Source organism: Citrus sinensis, chromosome 8 (assembly GCF_022201045.2).
Source record: "Citrus sinensis cultivar Valencia sweet orange chromosome 8, DVS_A1.0, whole genome shotgun sequence".
NCBI lineage: Eukaryota > Viridiplantae > Streptophyta > Magnoliopsida > Sapindales > Rutaceae > Citrus > Citrus sinensis.
The window spans coordinates 9707354-9729280 of record NC_068563.1 but is presented as its reverse complement, the minus strand read 5'-3'; the positions used below and the strand labels follow the sequence as shown (position 1 = coordinate 9729280).

General features: G+C 32.8%; 1 protein-coding gene across 1 annotated transcript; it reads right to left on the bottom strand.

Moving 5' to 3' along the window:
- Positions 1-15611: 15611 nt before the first annotated feature.
- On the bottom strand, positions 15612-17067 carry LOC102610572 (B3 domain-containing protein At2g31420-like). The gene has a single exon (XM_006495249.3). It carries the CDS (start codon positions 16639-16641, stop codon positions 15814-15816), a length of 828 nt encoding a protein of 275 aa, XP_006495312.2. The 5' UTR covers positions 16642-17067; the 3' UTR covers positions 15612-15813.
- Positions 17068-21927: the final 4860 nt, after the last annotated feature.

Here is a 21927-nt window from a genome sequence, read left to right as displayed (position 1 = left end):
CTCAGATCATCTTTGCTTCTTCTCTTCACCAGCTCTTGTAGCATGCTCAGCAGATCTTGGTTATCAAGTAGCTGCATTTCTTCTACGAAGGGGGTTAACTTCCACATTTTCTTTGCTGCTTTACAAACCATAATTGCATGATTGATATCTTCCTTCTTCATTTTGCATCTTGGACATATTGGCTCCTGCACAATTTTCCTTCTCCAGAGGTTTTCTGCTGTTGGGAGGAAATTTCTTGCAGCTTTCCACATAAAGATTTTTATTTTTTCCGGTAATTCCAGCGACCATATCACATTCCATTGACCAAGGTTACTGCTGGAGCTACTTGGCCTGTCAGGGTGCTTAATCCTCATTGCAATCTGGTATCCACTCTTTACCGAGTAATTCCCCTTCTTATCGTAATGCCACAATATCTGATCTGGTTTTGGGCTACTTGGGAGTTGAATTCTTGAAATTAACTTAGCATCTTCAAAGTTGAAATGCTGTTGGATCAAAGATTCTTTCCATTTCTGATTTTCGTCAATAAGTTCTGCTACTGTGCAATCCATGCCAAGGGTTAGGGCTGATATAGGTTTGAAGGCTTGTGGTCTTGGAATCCAGTGGCTTTTGTAAATCTTTACTCTGTCCCCTGTTCCAATTCTACATCTCATCCCATTTACAATGACCTGTCTCCCCCAGATTATGCTTCTCCAGACAAAAGATGACTTTGACCCCAGCTTAGCTTGTAAGAAATCAGCACCCTTAAAATATTTTGCTTGTAAAATTTTTGCCATCAGAGATTCTGGATATTTAATAATTCTCCAGCTTTGTTTTGCCACCAAAGCCTGATTGAAACTGGTAATATCTCTGAAGCCAAGGCCTCCTCTTCCTTTTGCTTGACACAACTTCTCCCAATTTGCCCAGTGGGTGCTTTTTCGGTCTTTTTTTGCACCCCACCAAAAACCAGCAATTACTCTTCGAATATCGCCACATAGTGTCGTGGGAAGTCTAAACACACTCATCGCATAAGCTAGTATAGCTTGAGCCACTGCTTTGATTAATGTCTCCTTTCCTCCACTTGAGAACAATTTGCTTTGCCAGCTGGAGATTTTGCTTAGGATTCTCAGCTTTATGTCCTTAAAGAAGCTGACTTTTTTCCTTCCGATCATTGACAGTAACCCCAAGTATTTTTCATGCTTGGAAACAATTTTCAGTTGGAAAATATCTTTGACTTTGGTCATCTGCTATGCTGAAATACTTCCACTTTCTCGTTTAGGATATGTAGGCATGTTGCTGTGACACCTTCTTTAACAGCTTCCCAATGTTTTTGAAAAAAAGCTGCAGGGAGGCCATCCGGTCCCGGTGCTTTAGTTGGACACATCTGAAATAAGGCTTCTTTGATCTCCTCTTCTGTAAATGGTCTTCCAAGCTCCTCATTCATCTCCGTAGTGAGTTTTTTTGGCATATTTATTAAGGCTGACTCTCTTTGCTGTCTTGATGGGTTAGTTGTGGTGAAAAGCTCTGCAAAATGTTCACAAAACCTTCTTTCAATCTCCTCAGCTTCGATTGACCAATTTCCATTTTGATCCAGCACTCCCTCAATCTTGTTCTTTCGCTTCCTCGCAGTGGCTTTGGCATGAAAAAACTTTGTGTTGCGGTCTCCTTCTAGTAGCCAATCAACTCTAGACCTTTGCTTCCAATACACTTCTTCATCAAGCAACATGTTATCAATCTGCTTCTCCAGCCTTTTGATTTTTCCTCCACTCATATAATGCTCAAAGTTGTGCTTGACACTTTTTAGCTCATTGATTAGCTCTTTCACTTTTTTTTCTCTGCCGCCAAATTCCGCTTTACTCCATAGCTTAAGCTCTGCCAAAGATCTCTTTGCCACCTTTTTGAACTGCTCTGAGATAATTGTTCCATCCCACTTGCTTTGTTCCAGCCACTCTCGCCTTACTATCTCCTAGCACTTTTCATATGGGCTCCACATATCTTCATAGTGAATTCTCGGGAAAGTCCTTTTGTTGTAGCTCGCTCCTTTTACTTTTTTTGCTACCTCCATAACAATGGGATAATGATCGGAGCTCCAAGTTTCTAAATGCACAGCTGGAAATTCTTGAAAAATATTTCCCCAGTTTTTATTGCACAAAGCTCTATCTAATCTCTCTTCAATTATTTGTGGGCCAAACTGTCTATTACACCATGTGAAGGGGTAGCCTTTATACCTAATATCAGTTAGACCACTATCCTTAATTGCTTCTCTAAAGTCTGTGATTAAACTTAATTTCCTATCATTGCCCCCTATTTTCTCATGCATGTGCAAAATCTCATTAAAGTCTCCAAAGCAAATCCATGGTAAAGATGACAAACCTGATAACCTTTTCAGTAATTCCCAGGTGTGTTTTCTATCCTCCATTTTTGGGTTGCCATAAACCCTCGTGCCTCTCCAGCATTTACCTTCTGCAGTTTTAATGCAAGTATCAATGTGGTGCTTACTATAGGACTTAATTTCTAGGTCCATATTTTCACTCCACATCATTGCTAACCCACCTCCTTTTCCACTACTACTGACTGCAAAACAATTTTGGAAGTTTAACTCTGATGCCTTTCTTTTCATGAGCTGCTCCGATAATTTTGTTTCACACAAAAACACAATTTCGGGTTTAAGCTCGCGGAGGATCCTTTTGATTTCTCAAAACGTCCGGTCCTTCCTCAATCCCCGGACGTTCCAACTTATGAGCTTCATGGTTGGCGGCGGGGCTGGCATCCAGCCTTCGCCGTTAACTCCTCTGTTATTGTGGTTGCGAAGTCCATCTCCTCTCCGCTTAAAGCTTCCCAATTCAACTTGATTTTTGCTTGGGGGGAATCAAAATTATATTCAGCAACGGTCATCGTAGTTGAGCTTACCACCTTGCTTCTTTTGTGTTCTGGACTTGTCCCGCCCATCTCCCAGTTTTGTCTCTTTTTCAGAAGTGTCCCACTGTTTTGGCTTGACTTTCCATCACACTTTATGGCTTGGTGCTTCCATTTTCTTTTTTTCAGCTGCTTCATTTGTTTTCCTGGCCCATCATCTATTTCCTCCACTTCTATTTCATTTTGGGCCAGCGTTTGGCCCAACTGTTTGCTTGTAGCCACTGCTTCCTTTTTTGTCACATTTCCCGCATTTTCCTTTCTTTCTTGCAGATTGCCCACATTTTCTTTTTTTCCCTCCTTTTGTTTTTCCCCAATTTTTCCCGCTTTTGTTTTCCAGTCCCCAAAACCTTTTTCCTTCCCAGCTGTACTTTCTGGAATTTGGCTGCTGCTTTTTCCAGTTTTCAGAGTCTCCCCATCCTTCATTAAATGTTCTGCACCTATCGGGTTTAGGTTATCTAATCTATGTTGGTTCTCCTCATCCGGGTTCTTCTGGTTCGGTTCAGCTGAATTTTGGTTCTGGCTTTCTGGTTCATTCATCAAAGATTGAGTATGCTTCCATGGACTTGTGAGTTGTTTCCCCTCTTTCTGAATCTCTTCCTCATTTTCTTTATTCATCATCGGCATCCATCGTTCTTTAAATCTGTTCTGTTTGGCTCTTTCCACCCAGTTAATTGCTTTTAACCATGGTCCATAGTCAAGCTCCTTCTTCGGCTGCCCCTTATATTTGGTGCATTCTTTGTATAAGTGTCCAAGGCATCCACAACAGTAGCAAAAGTCTGGGAGTTTCTCATACTCACTGCAACTGGAATTTTTCTCCCCTTTTCGGTTTCAATGAAAAGGATTTTCTTCAAAGGCTGGGTGATATTGACCAAGATTCGTATCCTTATAATTTATCCCATACAATCACCTGCCTTGTCAGTATCTACTTCTTCTACTTTTCTTACGAGTTCCCCAATTCCCGTACATATTTCTTCATCCATGCACATAATGGGGACATTTTTAATTTGCACCCAAAATGATACATGTGTGAATAATTGTGCTGTAATCTCCCCAATGCCATCTGGTTCTTTTAAGACAATCAGAGATTGATTAAAGTGCCATGGTCCTCCTGCCAGAATCCTCTTTTTATCCACTTCATTCCCGAATTTAAAAATGAAGATGTTGTCCCCCTGATTCTCGATTTTCACTTCCTTTTTTGTTTGCCACACCTTATTCAATGCAGTTCTTAGCCCCTCTGTGTTTACATTCCTTGTGTGCAGCACCTTGCCAACTAAACATTCTGCTGCTATTTGCGCCCCTTTTTCTTTTACTCTTCCTGTAAAAGAGAATTTATTTCCCTCTGCCTCTTCTAAAGATATTGATTTGCACTTCCGAATTAACTCCTCCGTGTCCATTCAAAGCAGATCTGTCCACTTGGGTTTGTTGGGAGCAGTTATTACACCATTGATGGATTCTTCTACAACTGACTGACTATGAACTTTGCTGAGAAAGTTTTGATAAAATGAGAGATTCGCTCTTTACAATAAACTATGATTTGAACATAAAACAATTAATATACTTAAAAAATAAAAAACACTCACGAAGAGCGAGTTTTGGAGCTAAGACAAGCTCAGTTATTACTTCTATTCTCTAAGCTTTCTCCGAGAGAGAAAACTTTTGGAGAGAGAAGACTTCCCCTGGGCAGCACTCCCTCGTCCTTGTTTTCCATTAATTTGGGTTATTAGTTGAAGATAATGCAACAGTTTTTAATATTATTTTTTCATTTATTTTCTTCTTTTATAAAGAATACAAACCCAAAGTTACTATAACATTGAAAAATTTCAGACATTTATGTCACCTTCTCTGAATTTTGAGTTATAAGCACTGCAGTAAAAGCATTGCAGAAAGCATATAAAATTGCTTTTTACAAAAAATAAGGTCAATCAAGTGTTTTTTCTGAAAATGATATAGTTTTATTTTTCTTTTTAAAAGTACTTATTTAGTTGCTTCTTGAAGAAGAACGCATGAAAACTACATTGTGCAACATATAAAGGATCATAAATTTTACCTTAATAATTTAATAAATGATTTTTTACAATTTTCCATGGAACATTAGTCGTCCAACTTTTCTCAAAACAAGAAGGGAAATAATTTTCAAGCTTCTGAATTGTCACACAAATTCTCTAGCAGACATGTGATGAGTTGAAGGCAAGAATTGGCACAAGCTGTGACTGTAAGTCAAAGAAGAGTGCATATAATGAACGTTACAGTCAATCCGCTTACAGAAATCACAACCAGATGACCTTGATTCCACTTTATGACATTATGATATAGATATAATCTACAACAATTAGCACCAAAGGTAGTAACATAAACATATCTATTTAAGGCCTCTGATAAAGCAAAATGCCAGTGTATTTTTACAACACTAATATCATATGAACTGTCTGGATCCAGTAAACATATATAAATATACCTTACTAGTAAACTAACGGAAATTCGAAAAGGAATCAACAAGTTCTAGAGATTTACATTTGAGAGATCAAACATAACTACCTGATAACGTCTTCAACACTTGGATTATACTTGCGCATGAAATACTGAAACTTTTGTAACAAGGTTCTTCTTGATCAGCTCAAAGAAAAGAATATCTCCTTCCTTCACATTGTTCTCCTTGAAAAACCAACCCCATCCACTCAAAAAGCACTTCCTAGTCCAGGTCATTGTAACAGCCAACTCTGTTCTGTCGGAATCCTGTACTGCAAACTTATTCCCTCTCAAGCAGTTCTGAGAAAATGCAACCTGCACATACTTCACAAGCAAAGCAGAAACAACAAAAACTTTGCATTGGTCAAAAGGATAAGCCGAAACAATTCAAACTAATTATTTTAAAGCTCACGACAGATTGTTTACAGATGTTATTTTTCCGCATGAAAACAAGGAATGAAGGGTTTTAGGATTGAAGAATTTGGCAGCATCAATTGCTCTGTCTTTCTTCTACCAGAAGAAATATCCTTGAATCACAAATATAGACTCCCAAGTCTTGAAGCCAAGCTACCTCATCTTTATCTGCAATTTTTCAGCGTTACTGATGAAAGATCTTGTAATCACTTGCTGCATAAAACAACATATAGATATCAAGAGACTAATTTTCCTTACCTACAATGCATGCTCTGTGCTCACTCTTCATCTTATGTTTGGCTTTTTTCAATTGGTGTTATCAATCAAATGGTCTGTTTCCTGAACCCACTGACATGGTGCCTCACCGAGATGCATTTTGCGTCGAACAGATCGTTGCGAATTAGACAATCCAGTTATGTTCAGTTTCTCTTTCATCAAATCACCAACACTTTCAGATTCATCTTTCACCTCTGCCTCTTCAATTCTGCATTTCTTGCCTCTCATCTCACAACCACTCTTAAATTTTGGACTGCCAACAGTAGCAGTACACTTCTGATTTGTATTACATCTACACGAAATCCAATTTTTCTGTGAAGGCATGCAAATATTTCTACATGGATACTGAATCTGACAAGTAGTTGTATCAAATATATGAACTCAGAAATTTGAAATCTTTTCATATTGGAAAACCACAGAGTATCCAACACAGATTAAATGATATTCCATAAATTCTTGCCAACCATCATCAAACCATACCTTTCCCTCATCTTTTGTTATATCTACTCTCCAAATAAAACCATTAGGAACTGTGAGTCTAGCGACTGATGAGAGTTCGTCCCCAAATTTCGTACGAACTGTGGCGGAATACTCTGCAGCTAAGGCAAATAAAGTTAGATGATCTACTTTTGAAAACATGAAAAAGTGCTTCCACAGCATTGCTGTGATAACATTTAATCAGTGTAAAATCAAGGCTTCATAAACAAGAAGACGTATCTGAATGCAAATACAATAAGGTAGACGGATTTGATATAATCTTTCGATATACAAGACTATCACAAAGTTAGCACACAATCTGAAAGTTGACTTAACAGTCGGACGTGTACATTATTAGATGACACAAACAAGGGAAACAATGCTATCCATAATGAGATGAGCTTGAATGCCAAAGCTTTCGGCTAGATTTCATCATATATGACACATCATGTTGCAATAACTCATAACAGTTATCAAATAACTAGATTACCAAAATTCATATAAGGGATGCAATTTTGATACCAACTCTACCTCATAATTGGTTAAATTCTGTTCCACACTCCAAATCTAAACAAATTTGATATGGAAGTGAGACCGACAGTAAAAATGTCTATCAATTAACAATTGACATACTGCAAAGAATAATCACTCATTAACTTTTTCAAAGGAATCTATATACTGATAACCTTGAAAGTACCAAATAGACGTAAATCTTGTTCCTCAGATTATTTGGAGCCTTTGGCACATTAAACAGCATTCTGGAACAACGGAAACTACTAGAACCCCAAAGATCACCAATGGGCCTTGGTCCAGTGGGAGAACCCTTGCACTTACAATGTTGAGAGCAAGGGTTCAAGCCTCCATAAAAACATTATGGAGATTAGTTTCAATTCTCCCTCGATTATTAAATAATTGAGTGGAGCCAGTTTATTTCTCACAAAATGTGAGTGAAGTAGACACCCCTCGAAATATTAGAGTAAAGAATCTGGGCCGCGCTTCAAAAGAGTACATGCCACGACGAAGGTCTCAGCTGTATAATCTATTTGTAAATATTAATTGTAATATCTGATGTAATATCAGTAACAATCCTGTATGACAGTATTAAAAAAAAAAAAAATAGAACCCCAAAGATCATTCTCTTGTGCTCCAATTACATGAGTACAAACCAACCCATTATCCTACAATAAATCGATGATACTTTCATGCCCAAAATTACAAGAATAAAGAACTTTCTTATACCCCAAACGAAGAATGGAAAATAAATAAAGGACAAAGCATGCATATGGAACTGAAAGAGAGACTATTCCAGCAAAACACCAGTGTCTTAAGCATTTCATGGACACAATACATTATTGATATTATTTGTTTGTTTCCTCAGAAAATATTAATAGTGCTCCATATATATATATATATATATGTATGTATGCAAAACCAATCCCAGGTGGCAATTTGACAAATTTTTTCTGTTGATTTAGAAACAGCAGAGCGTTAAACATGAAATGTGGGCATTATTAACTAGTTAATAACCACAAAAATAGGACAAATTTATTTGTTTATATACTTATTTTTTATGAACAAGAATCTTCGCAAAACAAGAATATAGAAGTTAGAAAAGTTACCAAGTTCTTGTCTTCAATGGTGGCAGCAAGAATCACCTTGAAGAAGTGAGAGGGCGTCTCTGCCATGGTACTCGACGTACACGATTCTGCTCACTCTGTTTCTCTAGTTTTGAATTATTACACGGTACTTGCCAAAATCATAAGTTTCTGAAACTCTGATTCTTGTTTCTATAAATAACATTTGGACCCATGTTTCTCTTGAATTTTCATGCAAGGACGTAGTTTCACTAATTATGATAAAAGGTCCCTGAATCGTAGGGATGGCAATAAACTCCGGATCGGCAAAGATCCGGATTTGGGAAAATATAGATCCGCATGTTAAAAAACGCAGATTTTGATCTTAAAAACTAAGATCCGTGTGGATTTGGATCCAGATACAAGTGTATCCGGAAAACTGGATATTCGGATTCGTTTTATTTTATAATTAAATTATTTATTTAACTAAATTTTAATTGAAAAATATATAAATTAAATTATTTATTTGATATGTATAAGCATAATTAACTCTATAATCTTCATTGACTATGAAAAATATGTTAAAAAATAAAAAAGAATAATAATAATTAGAGAATATTGTAATGAATCTATTTATCTTAGATTTTTTTTTATGTTTGATTTATGTTGTGAAATTGCCGTTTGTGAACTTATGGTGCTGTTGTATGTTATTTATGTTGAATTGTTGATTGTTAAATTATAATTGAATTTTATTTGATATTATTAGGTAAATTATTAAATTTAAAATTATATTTAAATTTATTATTATACATATCCGGATATTCGAAAAATCCACCTGCAATCTGTGTGGATATTACTTACATCTGGATCCATATATTTATTTACAGATCCGGATATCAAATGTTCAATGCAGATCCGGATTCGAATTCGGATTATGCCATCTCTATTGACTTGGTGACTCTCAACATGTTGAATTTTATGGAATAAATAAAAGGATATAATTAATTGTGCTGGGACCCAAAAAAAAGTAAATATCAATTAGTCAATATTAATGTGGGACAATTACTCTCTACACTTATTAATTAAATTTAAAAGTCAAATTTTTACTCTCTGCACCTTCCATAATACCAAAATTTACCCTAATTTGATTTTTTATCTCTAAATAATTCAGTATCAATTTCTTTCGACACCCACAAAATCTGTCAACTCATCCTTTTATTTTTTTTTATTTGAACTTTCATAAACTTGGCAATTTCACAATCCCAAAGGACGGTATCAATTGACACTAACATACTGGCGTTATTGGGCTTCAACAAAATAATTATAAATTATAAATTATAAATTATAAATTTACAGGAAAGAGTATTTAAATGTCAATTCACAACAGTCGAATTAGGATGGTGTTAAGTGTTTTTGCCCTAATTACGCTTGTTAGATAAAAGCTTTTTCACTAATTGAAAGATACCAATCGAATTTTCAATATTAAATACAATTTGTTTATCGAAAAATTATGTTAATGATAATCAAATAAAGAGCCAAGGTTTCAAATAAAATGGATTAGAGAGTAAATTTATTTTATTTGATATATTGTTTGGCCTTAATTGCCAATTGCTTGATGGGTATTTAGTGATATAGAATTTAATTGAAAACAGGGGTTTGAAGAGTAGTTAAGTGAGTTCAAATAATCTGGTCCAATTATTAAACTATAAATATGGAGAAAAACCACCCACACCCCCAAAATTTACTGATCACACAAATCTCTTTAATTTCATAATTGATCATGCACATTCCTTTTTTACTGTTATAGCCTTGATTACAAAAACCCAATAATTGACTTTAAATAATTTATATATAAAAATAAAAATAAAAATAATATTAAAATAATATAATACATAAAATAAGATAAAATATTAAAATTATTTTCAATATTACAAAATTTATTTTAACATTATTAATCTATCATATTCTTTTAATAATAATTAAATCTATTTGACAAATTAATAATATTAAAATAATTATACCTAACATTCATTGTAATTTATAAAAATTATATTATTTTATTTACAATTTTTTTTAATTATGTCTATATTAATATGAATCTTAAAGTCAATTTTTAGATTAATAGATTAGAGTATTAATAAAATTGGTCGGGATAGACTATAATAGCTTAATATTAAAAATAATTTTTATTATATAAGTTATTTTACTAATTATACTTATTGTAATATTTATTTGTATCATATGATATATATTTATTATTTTTATCTTATATTTATATTTATATTTATTTTGGTTGCTATAATCAAAGGCTATAATAGTAAAAATAGGTGTATGTAACCATTTATGAAAGTAAGGGAGTTTGCAGAATAAACCTTGAGGATGTTGGTGGCTTTTTCCCTATTAATATATTTTATAAATTAACAAATGAATGAGTCAATCGTGTAGGCATTAATGCTATAATCATAGGATTTGCCCTGCATTAAAAATAGTCAATGATCATCATATTTTCCACATGTAAAATAGATGGGACTATTTTCAATTTAAAATTTAATACTTTAATTTTAATAAAAATTTTATTATAAAAATAATCATCATGTGAATTATAATTAAGGATAAGTTATTATATAACTTACATAATTTCTTTGAACACCCATACAACACACTTATTATTCAATATATAATTGTCATATCTTAAATCCTTAAATATTTATTTCCAACATCTTCATCAATACTTGGATAAACAATAACGAATTAAAATTAATATTTAGAAAAAGTTTTGACTTTAAAGTATGTGTGTGATACTTTTTATTTTTTAAAAATAAATAAAAAATTATTGTATGTAAAACAACCATTTTTTCCCTCCTCCTCCTCCCTCATCTCGTCTTCTTTTCATTGTTTTTAGATATTTATAGAATATCTTTATTATTATGTTGTCAATGTAAGTTTTTTTAATGAAAATTCAATATTGAATATGAATAAGTAAAAAATAAAAATAAAAATTATGTTAAATAATTTATTTACAACTTTACTTCGTTATATATTGTTTTAAGTATGTGTTAAATAATTTTATTGATGTTTTAAGTAAATAAATTTAAATAGTTTAAGTAATAATTTTTTTTAAATTTTAAAGAATGTATAGGGTAAACCTCAATTTTTTAAATTAGTATATGAGTTCACAAAGCAATGCAACATTCAAAATAAAATTTAGAGTACAAATAACCACACCCATGTAAAAATTGACTTTTTAACAACAATGGAAGAAGTTTTGAATCTTAAGCTAGAATTGTTCATATACAAACTTTACCTTTTTTTAAAAAAAATAAAGAACCAAAATGACAAAAACATATATTTGCATGAACATGTAGTTAGATATCCATATGGTATATGTTAAGGAGAGATAAAAAATTCAAAATCTTTACTTTTGTGGGTGACTCATCTTGATCTTTCTTTACTTTATAAAAATATAATTAATTTGAGATTACAAGTTTATCTTTCTTCCGCAAATAAATTTGAAGGTTATGCCTATGGGGAGGTTATCTTTGAGGTCCCTGATTTTTTACTTTCTATAAATAATGACATAGTCGGCCTATTTGTATTAAAGAGATCCTTATGAAATGACTGAACGACTAAAATTTTGACCATATGAACCCATTAGCATCAAGAGTATTTACTTCAACAAATCTTTGCATGACTATAATGACCACTAAGTGAAAGAGTTTATGAACATACTTTAGAATTAAATATCTAAACAATCAAATTATGGCTAAATCAAAAAATAAGAACCTAAAAACTTGAACTCTTCTCATACTTGAAAACTATAAAATATCCTATAAAGATTGAATAATTTTTTTTTTCTTTTTTCATACGAACACATCAATGGTGACCATTAGGAATTATGAATGTAGCAACATCAATAAGTTTATGTCCAAACTTTCTCATAAACATTTGAGGAATGCTCTACGTTTATGCAAAGTAACACAGTTAGTCTACAAAATCAATTCAAAGACAGGTAAAAATCAACTGATGACAAAATGCTTTCATGATATTGCAGTGATGAATTTAGTCATCAGCTTAGGTCAAATGCTACAAAATCAAGAAAATCTATCCCACATAAGTAACAGAAACTTGCTCCACATGTTAGTTAAAGTGAATTGTTGCTACATTAACTGAGATTGATTCTAAAGGGGATAATAATAATTTATGAATTAATCCACAAAAATGACAAAGCGAACATATCAAAACTGATAAAATTAACCAAATTTCGCAGCAGAGAAATGAATAAAAGTTGTGAGAATAATTAACTGAAAGGGACTCCCCTGCAATGAACTTGATACAATGAGTTTCAAAGCATCACCAACGCTAAATCAGTACCATTCTCCAAGTCTTGAATGATTAATCAGCAAATATGCATTCTTCCTGATCCCCGTCTTCTCCACTTTTTGGGCTTTCTGATCTCTTGTTCATCATCTTCATCGGCTCTGATATAAGTCTGATCAAAGCACCTGTTCAGAGTAATCTTTTTATTGTTAATTTTAAGTGTTAGCGGCGGCATTCTTCTTCTTGGCAAGCTTTTAGAAACAGAATCCCTTCTTCTTTTGGGTAGGTAAAACCCCAGATTGTCAAATTCCTTTGGAGCCACTTGTTTTACAATATGCCTTTGAACAATCATCCTCACAAGTGAACTCATTTTGAAGGACTCATCAACATTGGCAGCCTCTTCTGCCTCTCTCAAAATTCTGTCAAAAGAAGAAGCGAAAGGTGATGAAATCTTGAAATTGTTTTTACAAACATGTAGACTTGTGCGAGATCTTGTTGGAAAGCGGGTGGCAGAAGTTGCAACGTTAATGGAAACTAAAGAAATGGTAGTTAATGCCGAAATGCTTGATATGCCAGAATCTTTAAAGAATCGCATTATCCAAGAGGAGAATGGTAAAGATATTGTGTTGGTGATGAGGAAACAACTCAAAAATACTGATTTACTAAAGAATGAGAATCGGCTATTGATACCATGGGGAAAAGTAAGAGATTATAATTTTCTAAATCGACAAGAGGAGAGCATTCTTGATGCCAAAGGAGGCGTAGAGGTCTCAATGATTCCTCCGTCTCTCAATCCATTGTTAAATTGAAGTTAAAGAAGTGGAAGATCGGTTATTCTCTTGTGGAGAAATGGCATTCATTGGTTGTGAGTAATCGAGACAATAGACTGAGAGAAGGTACGACTGTGAATCTATGGAGCTTCAGGAACAAGTCTTCTGAGTTGTGTTTTGCTTTGGAGAGATGTCCAAGGAGAAGGAGGGCCTCAAAATAGCATACAGAAATTGCAACATTATTTCATCAGCTATTGAGTGTTGGTACTGTTGGATGATATTAATTGTGCCAGAATAAAATTGAGTATGTGATAGATGAACTGTGAAGAAGATGAAGTCTGAAATGCAATATCGTTTCTTTACAAGATTCAATAACTTTCTTGGTATTCTCCTATATGATTTTCATTTATTTGGAACTTTTTGATTTACCTGTTCGGATTAAATCTAGAAGTAGAGGTTTCTTCTGAATGAATCTTGGATAGTACTAGGTTTGTATTCCTGTTTCCTTCCGTTAGTTGTATTGGTCATCTTCAACAATCTAGGAACCTCAGCAACCTGTTTAGATCATTGCCGAACAAAAGTTTAAGACTTATTTTCGACATAATTTAGTTTCAATGCGTGAAAAAGCTTATGCCTTGATAACTGACTGTCCTACCTAAGTTACATGCTGTTGTGAATTTTCAATGACAGTTGATGTGCAGAAAATAGAAAGATTTAAAGGCATTGATATATTGTAGATAAAGTACCAAACTGGAATTTTGTGAGGTTGAAGAAATGTCCATGGCTGATGTTTGGTTAAGACTTGCATGCGATTTTGGTACTTTTCTTTTTATGGCCTGTATCTCCATGTTAGCAGCTCAACGTTAGCTGGTGTTTTGATCTGCTTTGCCATGACATTTAAGTGAGGCTACCAAAGGATTTCTTCTCCTCTGGTAAGAATTCAACTCTAGTTGTATGTTGACCATGCATGTCATGAATCAGAGTATATACAAAACCGCAAGCTTTTGCTGGCTAGCGGAAATGACTTCAAGGAAAGGTAATTTTGTATGTGTAAATAGTAATACTCTGCATTTGACTAAAAAAAAAGCTGATATGAGGTCATATTTCATTCAATTAGAATGCCTGTTTTGATAAAATCAATCACCTAATCTGCTTCAGTTTTAACTATGTACACTCAACATTTTTCCAATTTTGAAACAATGAATTTCTCAAAGGTCGTTGATCAGGTAATTACCATTTGGATTGTCTGATTGAGTTAATATTTGTGCTTATTACTGTTGTTAATGGCTTATGATGTACTAGTCTTTCACTGAAATATTGCTGGCCATACTGCGGGGCTAGCCTTGCTCGCCGGGCTGGCTATTGAAAGATGAATATGAAATCCAGCACCAACCAAATAGATACGATGAATTGAACTCTGCTGTACCAAATCAAACAGAGTTGAAATCTGCCAGCTAGGGAGACCTAATCATCAAATCACAATATAAATCTTGTGAATGCAATTCTTTTCAATATCATCCCCGGATAACTGGAACATGTAAAAACTGGACATCAACTCTGACATTGGCTGTTTATGTAATTTCATTTTTAGTCATCTGAATATTGAACAAGTTGTAACAGATTTGGATTTTGTTGAACAAGCACGTTCGCAAAAACCAAAACATAAGGAATAATTAGAGATCCTTCTCACATTGAGTTTCATAACCCCATTAACCCCATTTAAAAAGCACAAATTTATCCACATGAGGCGACAAGTCAACAACAATGGCCAATTTTGTATACGTGGCATTACTTTAACGCGGCAAATTGGAAAGTCATAAATATAATCAGCCGGCAACTCCCTTCGCACCAAGCCCTGAGAGCAGCCTACAGAATAGTGATAATTCTCCTGTATCAACAACCTCCTTAAATTTACTCAGAAACCTTTCACTAGCCTGAGGTTTTCAAAGTGAACTATTCACAAACGAAGATTGGAATTCAATGTGTTTGTGTACCCTGACAAAGATGAACACCTCCGGACAGCGAGAAAGCTGACCGACAAGCATGCAAGTGAAGGATACTTATTAAGAATACCAAAGAGAGTCATTTCTTGAAATCAGAGGGTTAAGATTAACGTCATGCAACCTCACAAGGACACTTTTCTCATTAGATCTAGTCTTTGAATTTGCTTTTACTTCTCTGTTATCTTCAAAGAGTAATCAGAAAAACTATGCAAGCACCGGTAAGGTAAAGAAAACTGTAAAGAAACGAGAGTTAGTCCTCAGTGTTGCATCAGATACTGGAGGCTCATAACTCCAAGCAGGCCAATTACAGGAGCTGAAATAGTAATAAACCCTATGATGATTAAGAGCTTGAAAATCAAAATACTGTAAAAAATGGAAATCATAACAATAAGCCATGCCAAGAAAATCACAAAACCTTATAAAGATATAATGCATTTCAAGTTTTCAATGCAATTACAGTAGCTACTACATATTTCATCTGTCATATATACAATTTTTTTTTTCTTGCTCAATATCATCAACGGGTCGGGTCAAAACATATGTAGTTGTTGCAATTCAGCCGTTTGATGAAGAGTCTTCGCATCAGTTGCATCATCAGTGTAATGATCTGTTTCCACTTCCTTGTTATCCTTCAAGCTTAACCAAAGCAAAACACAAATCGGAATTGTTCTTCCTGAAACTCCATAGCTGCACTTCTGAACCTAACTCAAGTCCATTATCTTTATCATCCACAACCAAATCATGCCACGTCTTCATCAGATTATAAGTGTAATTATCACCCATCTTCCACTTCTTCAACGTCAAAGGAACACTGTGTTTAAGAGAAGGAGGAATCATCAAGACCTCTATCCCTTCCTTTGTATTAAGAATGCTCTTCTCCTTTTGATTGACAAAGTTATCATCTCTTACTTTGGTCGGTGGTATCGACAGCCGATTATTATTACTCCTTAAATCACATCCTGTGATTGTTTTCTGCATCACCAACACTAAATCAGTACCATTCTCCTCCTGGATGCGATTCTTGAATGATTCAGGCATATCAGCAACTACGCGTTCTTCTTGATTCACGTTCTTGTTTCCCTTCTTCCTCTGCTTTCTGGGCTGTCTGATCTCTTTTTCATCATCTTTGTGGCCTCTGTCATGAGTCTGGTCGAAGCACCTCTTCAGAGTAATCTTCTTGTTGTTTATTTTAAGTATTAGTGACGGCATTCTTCTACTAGGCAAGTTTTCAGAAACAGAACCTCTTCTTCTTTTCGGTATGTCAAAACCCAGATTGTCAAATTTCTTCTTTTGTGCCAATTGTTTCTCAACAAGCTGTTGAACAATGATCCTCGTAAGTGAACTCATTTTTAAGGACTCATCACCATTGGCAGCTTCCTCTGCCTCCCTTAAAATTCTTTCAAAAGACCCACTATCATCATGCAATCGCCACTTCATCTTTCTCTCTTCCATGTAAATTCTTTCTTCAGAAATTCAAAGATTCAAACGTAAAGAGAAATAAAACAGGAAAAAAAGGAACACAGAACAGCAACTTCAGAAAGCTTTTTAAGTGCTTGGACCAGAGGATGATTATGCGAATAAAAGGATGCTATTAATTCCTGAGTGAAGTGGGTTTCCTAAAATTCGAAGAACAGAGAAACAAAACAGGAAACTAGCGAATTGAAGAACACAGAACAGAACACGGCAGTGATGATGTAAATATATAATAATCCTGAGAGAAGTGGGTTTCCTAATTAAATTCGAGTTTCCTCAGATATTAGCTTCCTAAATTGATAGGGAAAATAAAGCGCCACGATGCGGGAGCCGTTAGTGCTTGGCGCGCCAAGACCTTACATCCTAACCTTAAACCTAACCCTAAGCTTGGCCCTAACCGTAACGGTCAAAACTTCAAATTTCAATTTTTGCCAATTTTGTGACTAAGTTTGTTTTACGCTTTTACTTTATATGCAAGTAATGTAAGGGTTATTAATTTTTTTTGTTAATTTTATATTTTATAAAATTTCTAATATGTTATGTAGAGAAAAAAAAATGTGGTTAAATCATAAATGCGGATATGGGAGTCGTTGTTCAAAGATTTTGTCACCTCAAGACTGTTATAGCTTTCTTTGCTCTGTCTCTTACTCCAACAGTCCATTTTTTTAAATCAAAAAAGAAATTATTTTTATCATTTTGAATTTTTTGGTGTTCAAGAGACACATGGGCATTTTCCTTTAAAACACACAAATTAAGGAGTAAAAATTAAATAATTTTTTAACTGAAAAGGTTTGCTTAACAAAATATTACAAGGCACATAGGTTACGTTTGACATGCAGGATTGGATTGAATTATATTGGAATGAATTAAGCTGGATTGTATTATATATTCTTATGTTTGGTACAATATCATATTAAACTATGTTAAATTGTATTTAAATAATATTTAAAAGCATTTAAATTGGCATTTCAATATAAATTTCAATTATTCATGAAATTTTATAATCATAATTAAAATAAATTTAAAAATAAATTACTAGGAAAAATTAAATATATTGTAAATAAGTTATTGGGCAGTCATAATACAGTAAACAAATAAACATATATAAAACAAATTAAATATTTAATTAATTTTTATCAAATATTTAAAAATATTATATAAAATCAATTAATTAATGGTATTATTAATTTTCATGATTATTTTTAATATTATATTAGTGATTATTAAATTCAATACAATCAAATAATGCAATAAATAACTAAACATTAATTTTATTGATAAATTCTTAAATATGCAAGTAGTGAAAATTTAATCTCAAGAGTTAGTATAAGTAAAAATATCAATTTAATTAGATCATAGATAATAAATAAAAATAATTTTTAAGTAAATCATAATAAAAATTAATTAATTAATTAATACTAGGTGTCAATAAAAATTAATTAATTAATTAATACTAGGTGTGCAAATTAGGATTATTAATCCCATGATTTTCGGATTAAATTCAAATTTAGTCCTCCCTAATCCAATCCAGCTAAACTTATCAAACATTGGATAAATATTTAATCCCAAAATTAGTCTAATCCCATACTTAATCCTAACATCCAAACATGACCATATGGTTTGATTTCGTGGAGAACATATGCTTTTAAGAAATATGGGAAAGTTTGGATTGAAGCTAGAGAATTGTTGGATTTTAATAGATTAAATTATACTTCGAGTAAGTCAAGACACAAAGGAAGGCACTGTCGGTCTTTGATAAAATGAAAAATGAAGATTTTGATCCTGATATTAAATGTTTCATGATTTTGTTACAAGGGTTGGGATCGGGGCGTGTTTAGAAACTTAATTTATTGAGATTAAAACTATAATAAATTTTAATAATGTATCGAATTGATCGAATACTAAAATTTCTTTATAAATTTGCTTCCCACTTAAATAAAATTTTTTTGAAAAAAAAATATGAAAATCAATGAATTTTTTGTTGAGCAGGATCAATTGCCCACACTAACTTCTATGTAAAGTCCACCCTTTGTTGGGATAGCAGAAGAATTTGTTGAGAATGAATAAAGTTTGTAGAGAAATATGGGTATTTTACAACACTCATATTTGGCCAGAAATTTCGTCTTGTGAAATTATGAAAATTAACTTTTTTGCTAAAATCAAATTAAAATCGACAGAAGGTTCATCGCACACCGACTATCTTTGGGCGATGAGCTATCACCCAGATTGGGAAATTTAAGTAGATACGATTTAATGAAATTTCAGGTTAAATATAATTTCTCCTTATTTTATCTCATTAGTCCATACTTTTCAATTAACTTTTTTTTTAAAAAAATTACCAATAAAAAATGGCTTACTTAGGGAGTGGCTATGATACAGGTCTCTATATCAAAGACAATTCGTTGGCAACCAAACAACTTTTATGACTGGCAAATTAATATGTATTTTTAAAGTAAATAAATTAAAATAAAAATTATTTTAAAAATAATAATACTAATAAGAAAAAAAGACAAGTAAAGTAAAAATAGAAAAACTATTTTTTATTATAAATATTTTGAAAAACAAAATAAAATGAGTGTTAACAAAAAGACAAAAGTTTAATTCATTTTCTATGAACTCTGTCTCATATTTAACATTTTAATTTTCATGTTTAATGTTCAATGTTTCATGTAATTATTTTTTAAATACCCCAAAAATTTTCTTTTTTCCCCCCATTTCATGTTTACGTTCATGTTTCATGTTTCAAGTTTCGAGTTTCATCTTTGATGTTTTATGTTCACTGTCACAGAAGTACTCATATTTTATGTTCATTATTGCATATTTTAAGTAATGTGTTTTATATTTACTATTCAATGTTTCATGTAATTATTTTCTAAATACCCCGAAATTTTTCTTTTTTGCCCCCGTTTCATCTTTATGTTCATGTTTCATGTTGCAAGTTCTAAGTTTCATGTTTGATATTTTATGTTCACTGTTATAGAGGTACTCATATTTTATGTTCATTACTGCATATTTCAAGCAATCTGTTTCATGTTTATTGTTCAATATTTCATGTAAATATTTTTCAAACACTCTGAAATTTTTATTTTTTGCCCCCATTTCATGTTTACGTTCATGTTTCACTACTAGAAAAATGGGCTTTACTGATACTAAATTAGTGTCAGTAATTACTTTTCCTGACACTTGTTAATTGTGTCAATAATGCTCCAGCCAGAACACACTGACACTGAAAATTAGTGTCAGTGATTTTTGTGTCAATAATTTTTGTCACAATAGTATCACTAAAATAATGACACGATGGTATCAGTGTTTGATGATATTATTTACATGTCAATGATTAATGTGACTACAGTATCAGGAGCACATTGATTCATTAACGTAAAATATTATTAATGTCATTTTAAAATATTTAGTGTTAGTATTTATTGATGTTATGCTGCTTTTGTTAATAGTATATTTTTATTTTAATTATATTTTTTTCTACAATCAAAAGAAAACTCAAAATATATTAAATATACCAAATCTCACAACACAATTCACATAAAAACATTCCAAATACATAATTTAAATTAATGTAATTCAACTACACCACTGTTTGGAAAAGAAAAACATAAGTATCAAATTAAGCTTTCGACAAGTTCTAGACAATAAAGTACTAAATTAAGTTTCAACAAACATTAACGGACAAAAAGAAGCACAAGAGTGTCAATAAATATCCATATGTGGCTTCATTTTTTTCCCACCTACAAGTACATAAAATCAATTAGTACACAACAAATAATAAATCTTGGATATTTGGAAGAAAAAATCATCATAAATTACTCATATATTACCTTGTGATTTTGGGCTATAATTAACTTGGCAACATATGTAGCCCATTGATTATGAAGTCGCAAGAGCTCTTTCATGACGTACAAGCAACAATATTGTAACATATCCCCACTAATAACAACCTCACAATTAATCCATATAATTTTTTTGTACATCTCATGGTTATTCACATAATCTCTCCAACAATACGCAGTGTGCCAATCATTAAATGTTCATCAGTTAATTAATATAGAGAGAGACAAAAATTTTTAAAAAGAATCTAGCTACCACTTTTTTGATCGCTGTCATTAACCTCTCTTAAATCGTAAGTGAGTGATGTGCAGTAAGACGGGCCTTAGTGGCTTTTAATAAGTCGAGCTAATTCATAAGTGAAGTAACTAATAAAAATTAAGACTTAAAATAAAAAAAAAATGTCTTCATATTCTTTAATGGCCTTATAAGTTTTTTTGTTTTTCATGTTTGGTCAATGAAGAGAGTGGGATTCTGGTGGTTGTGTGAGCCGCTAGATTTGCCATGCTGGCAATCATGGAGTTCTAATTTTTGGCTATTAGGTTGAAGCAAACAAATATTTAGGCTTAAGTACAGTGACAATTTGACACAACTATCAACGAAGTTTTGCATGCAAAACACAACTTTTAAAATGAAGAAATGAGAATAATGTCAAATAAAAAAAGAATAATTGAATAATTCCATTTAAGTATTTAACCATTCAACTTTTTATATGAACACAAGTTTAGCACTCACGCACTAATAAATTTTGGCTGTGAAAACTATTTAGTTGGAGTAGAGATACAAACATGCAAAATTTGTAAGCTCATGTTTATTTGACATATATTTCTCAAATAAAGAATGATGCAGAAGCAAATCCTTTAATAATTGTAAAGGCATATCATTTAAACAAACAAGAAAACTGCATACCATGATGAACCCCTTTCAAAGGGTAAGCTGGTCAGCACAAACCACTTTCAAAGTGTAAGATAGTCAGCACAAACCACTGAGTGCCCAAATTCGTAGAAGAAGCAGGTCTACAAGTTGACAAAACCAGCAACCTCAGTCAAAATTATGATACCAATGCACGCAGTTAGAGGTATGATCATAGTTATCAAAAATAAAGATATGCTCTTCCGGCTACATAGGGGAAAAGAAAAGCATTAAGTGTATTATACTTCTTCCAGCCACTTAAACATGAGGTTTGATTTCTGAAGGTAATCAATGATTACTATTAAACTAATCGCATAGTTAATTATTTCTTTGCTGCCCAAAAGGTTGTTTCCCTAATACTCCTAGCAGTATCTTGGCTGAAGATTTCATTTCTCAAATAATTTTATATGCAGTAGAGTTGGCTTAACCAACTTCTCATCCAGTGAGGAGAAAAAAAGAAGAAAAAAGCAGTCTAATTTTACTGCTATCCATAGCACTCCACTTAACTTTATG

Coding starts and splice junctions, on each gene's coding strand:
- LOC102610572 (XM_006495249.3), bottom strand. CDS start 16,641: ATGGAAGAGAGAAAGATGAAGTGGCGATTGCATGATGATAGTGGGTCT.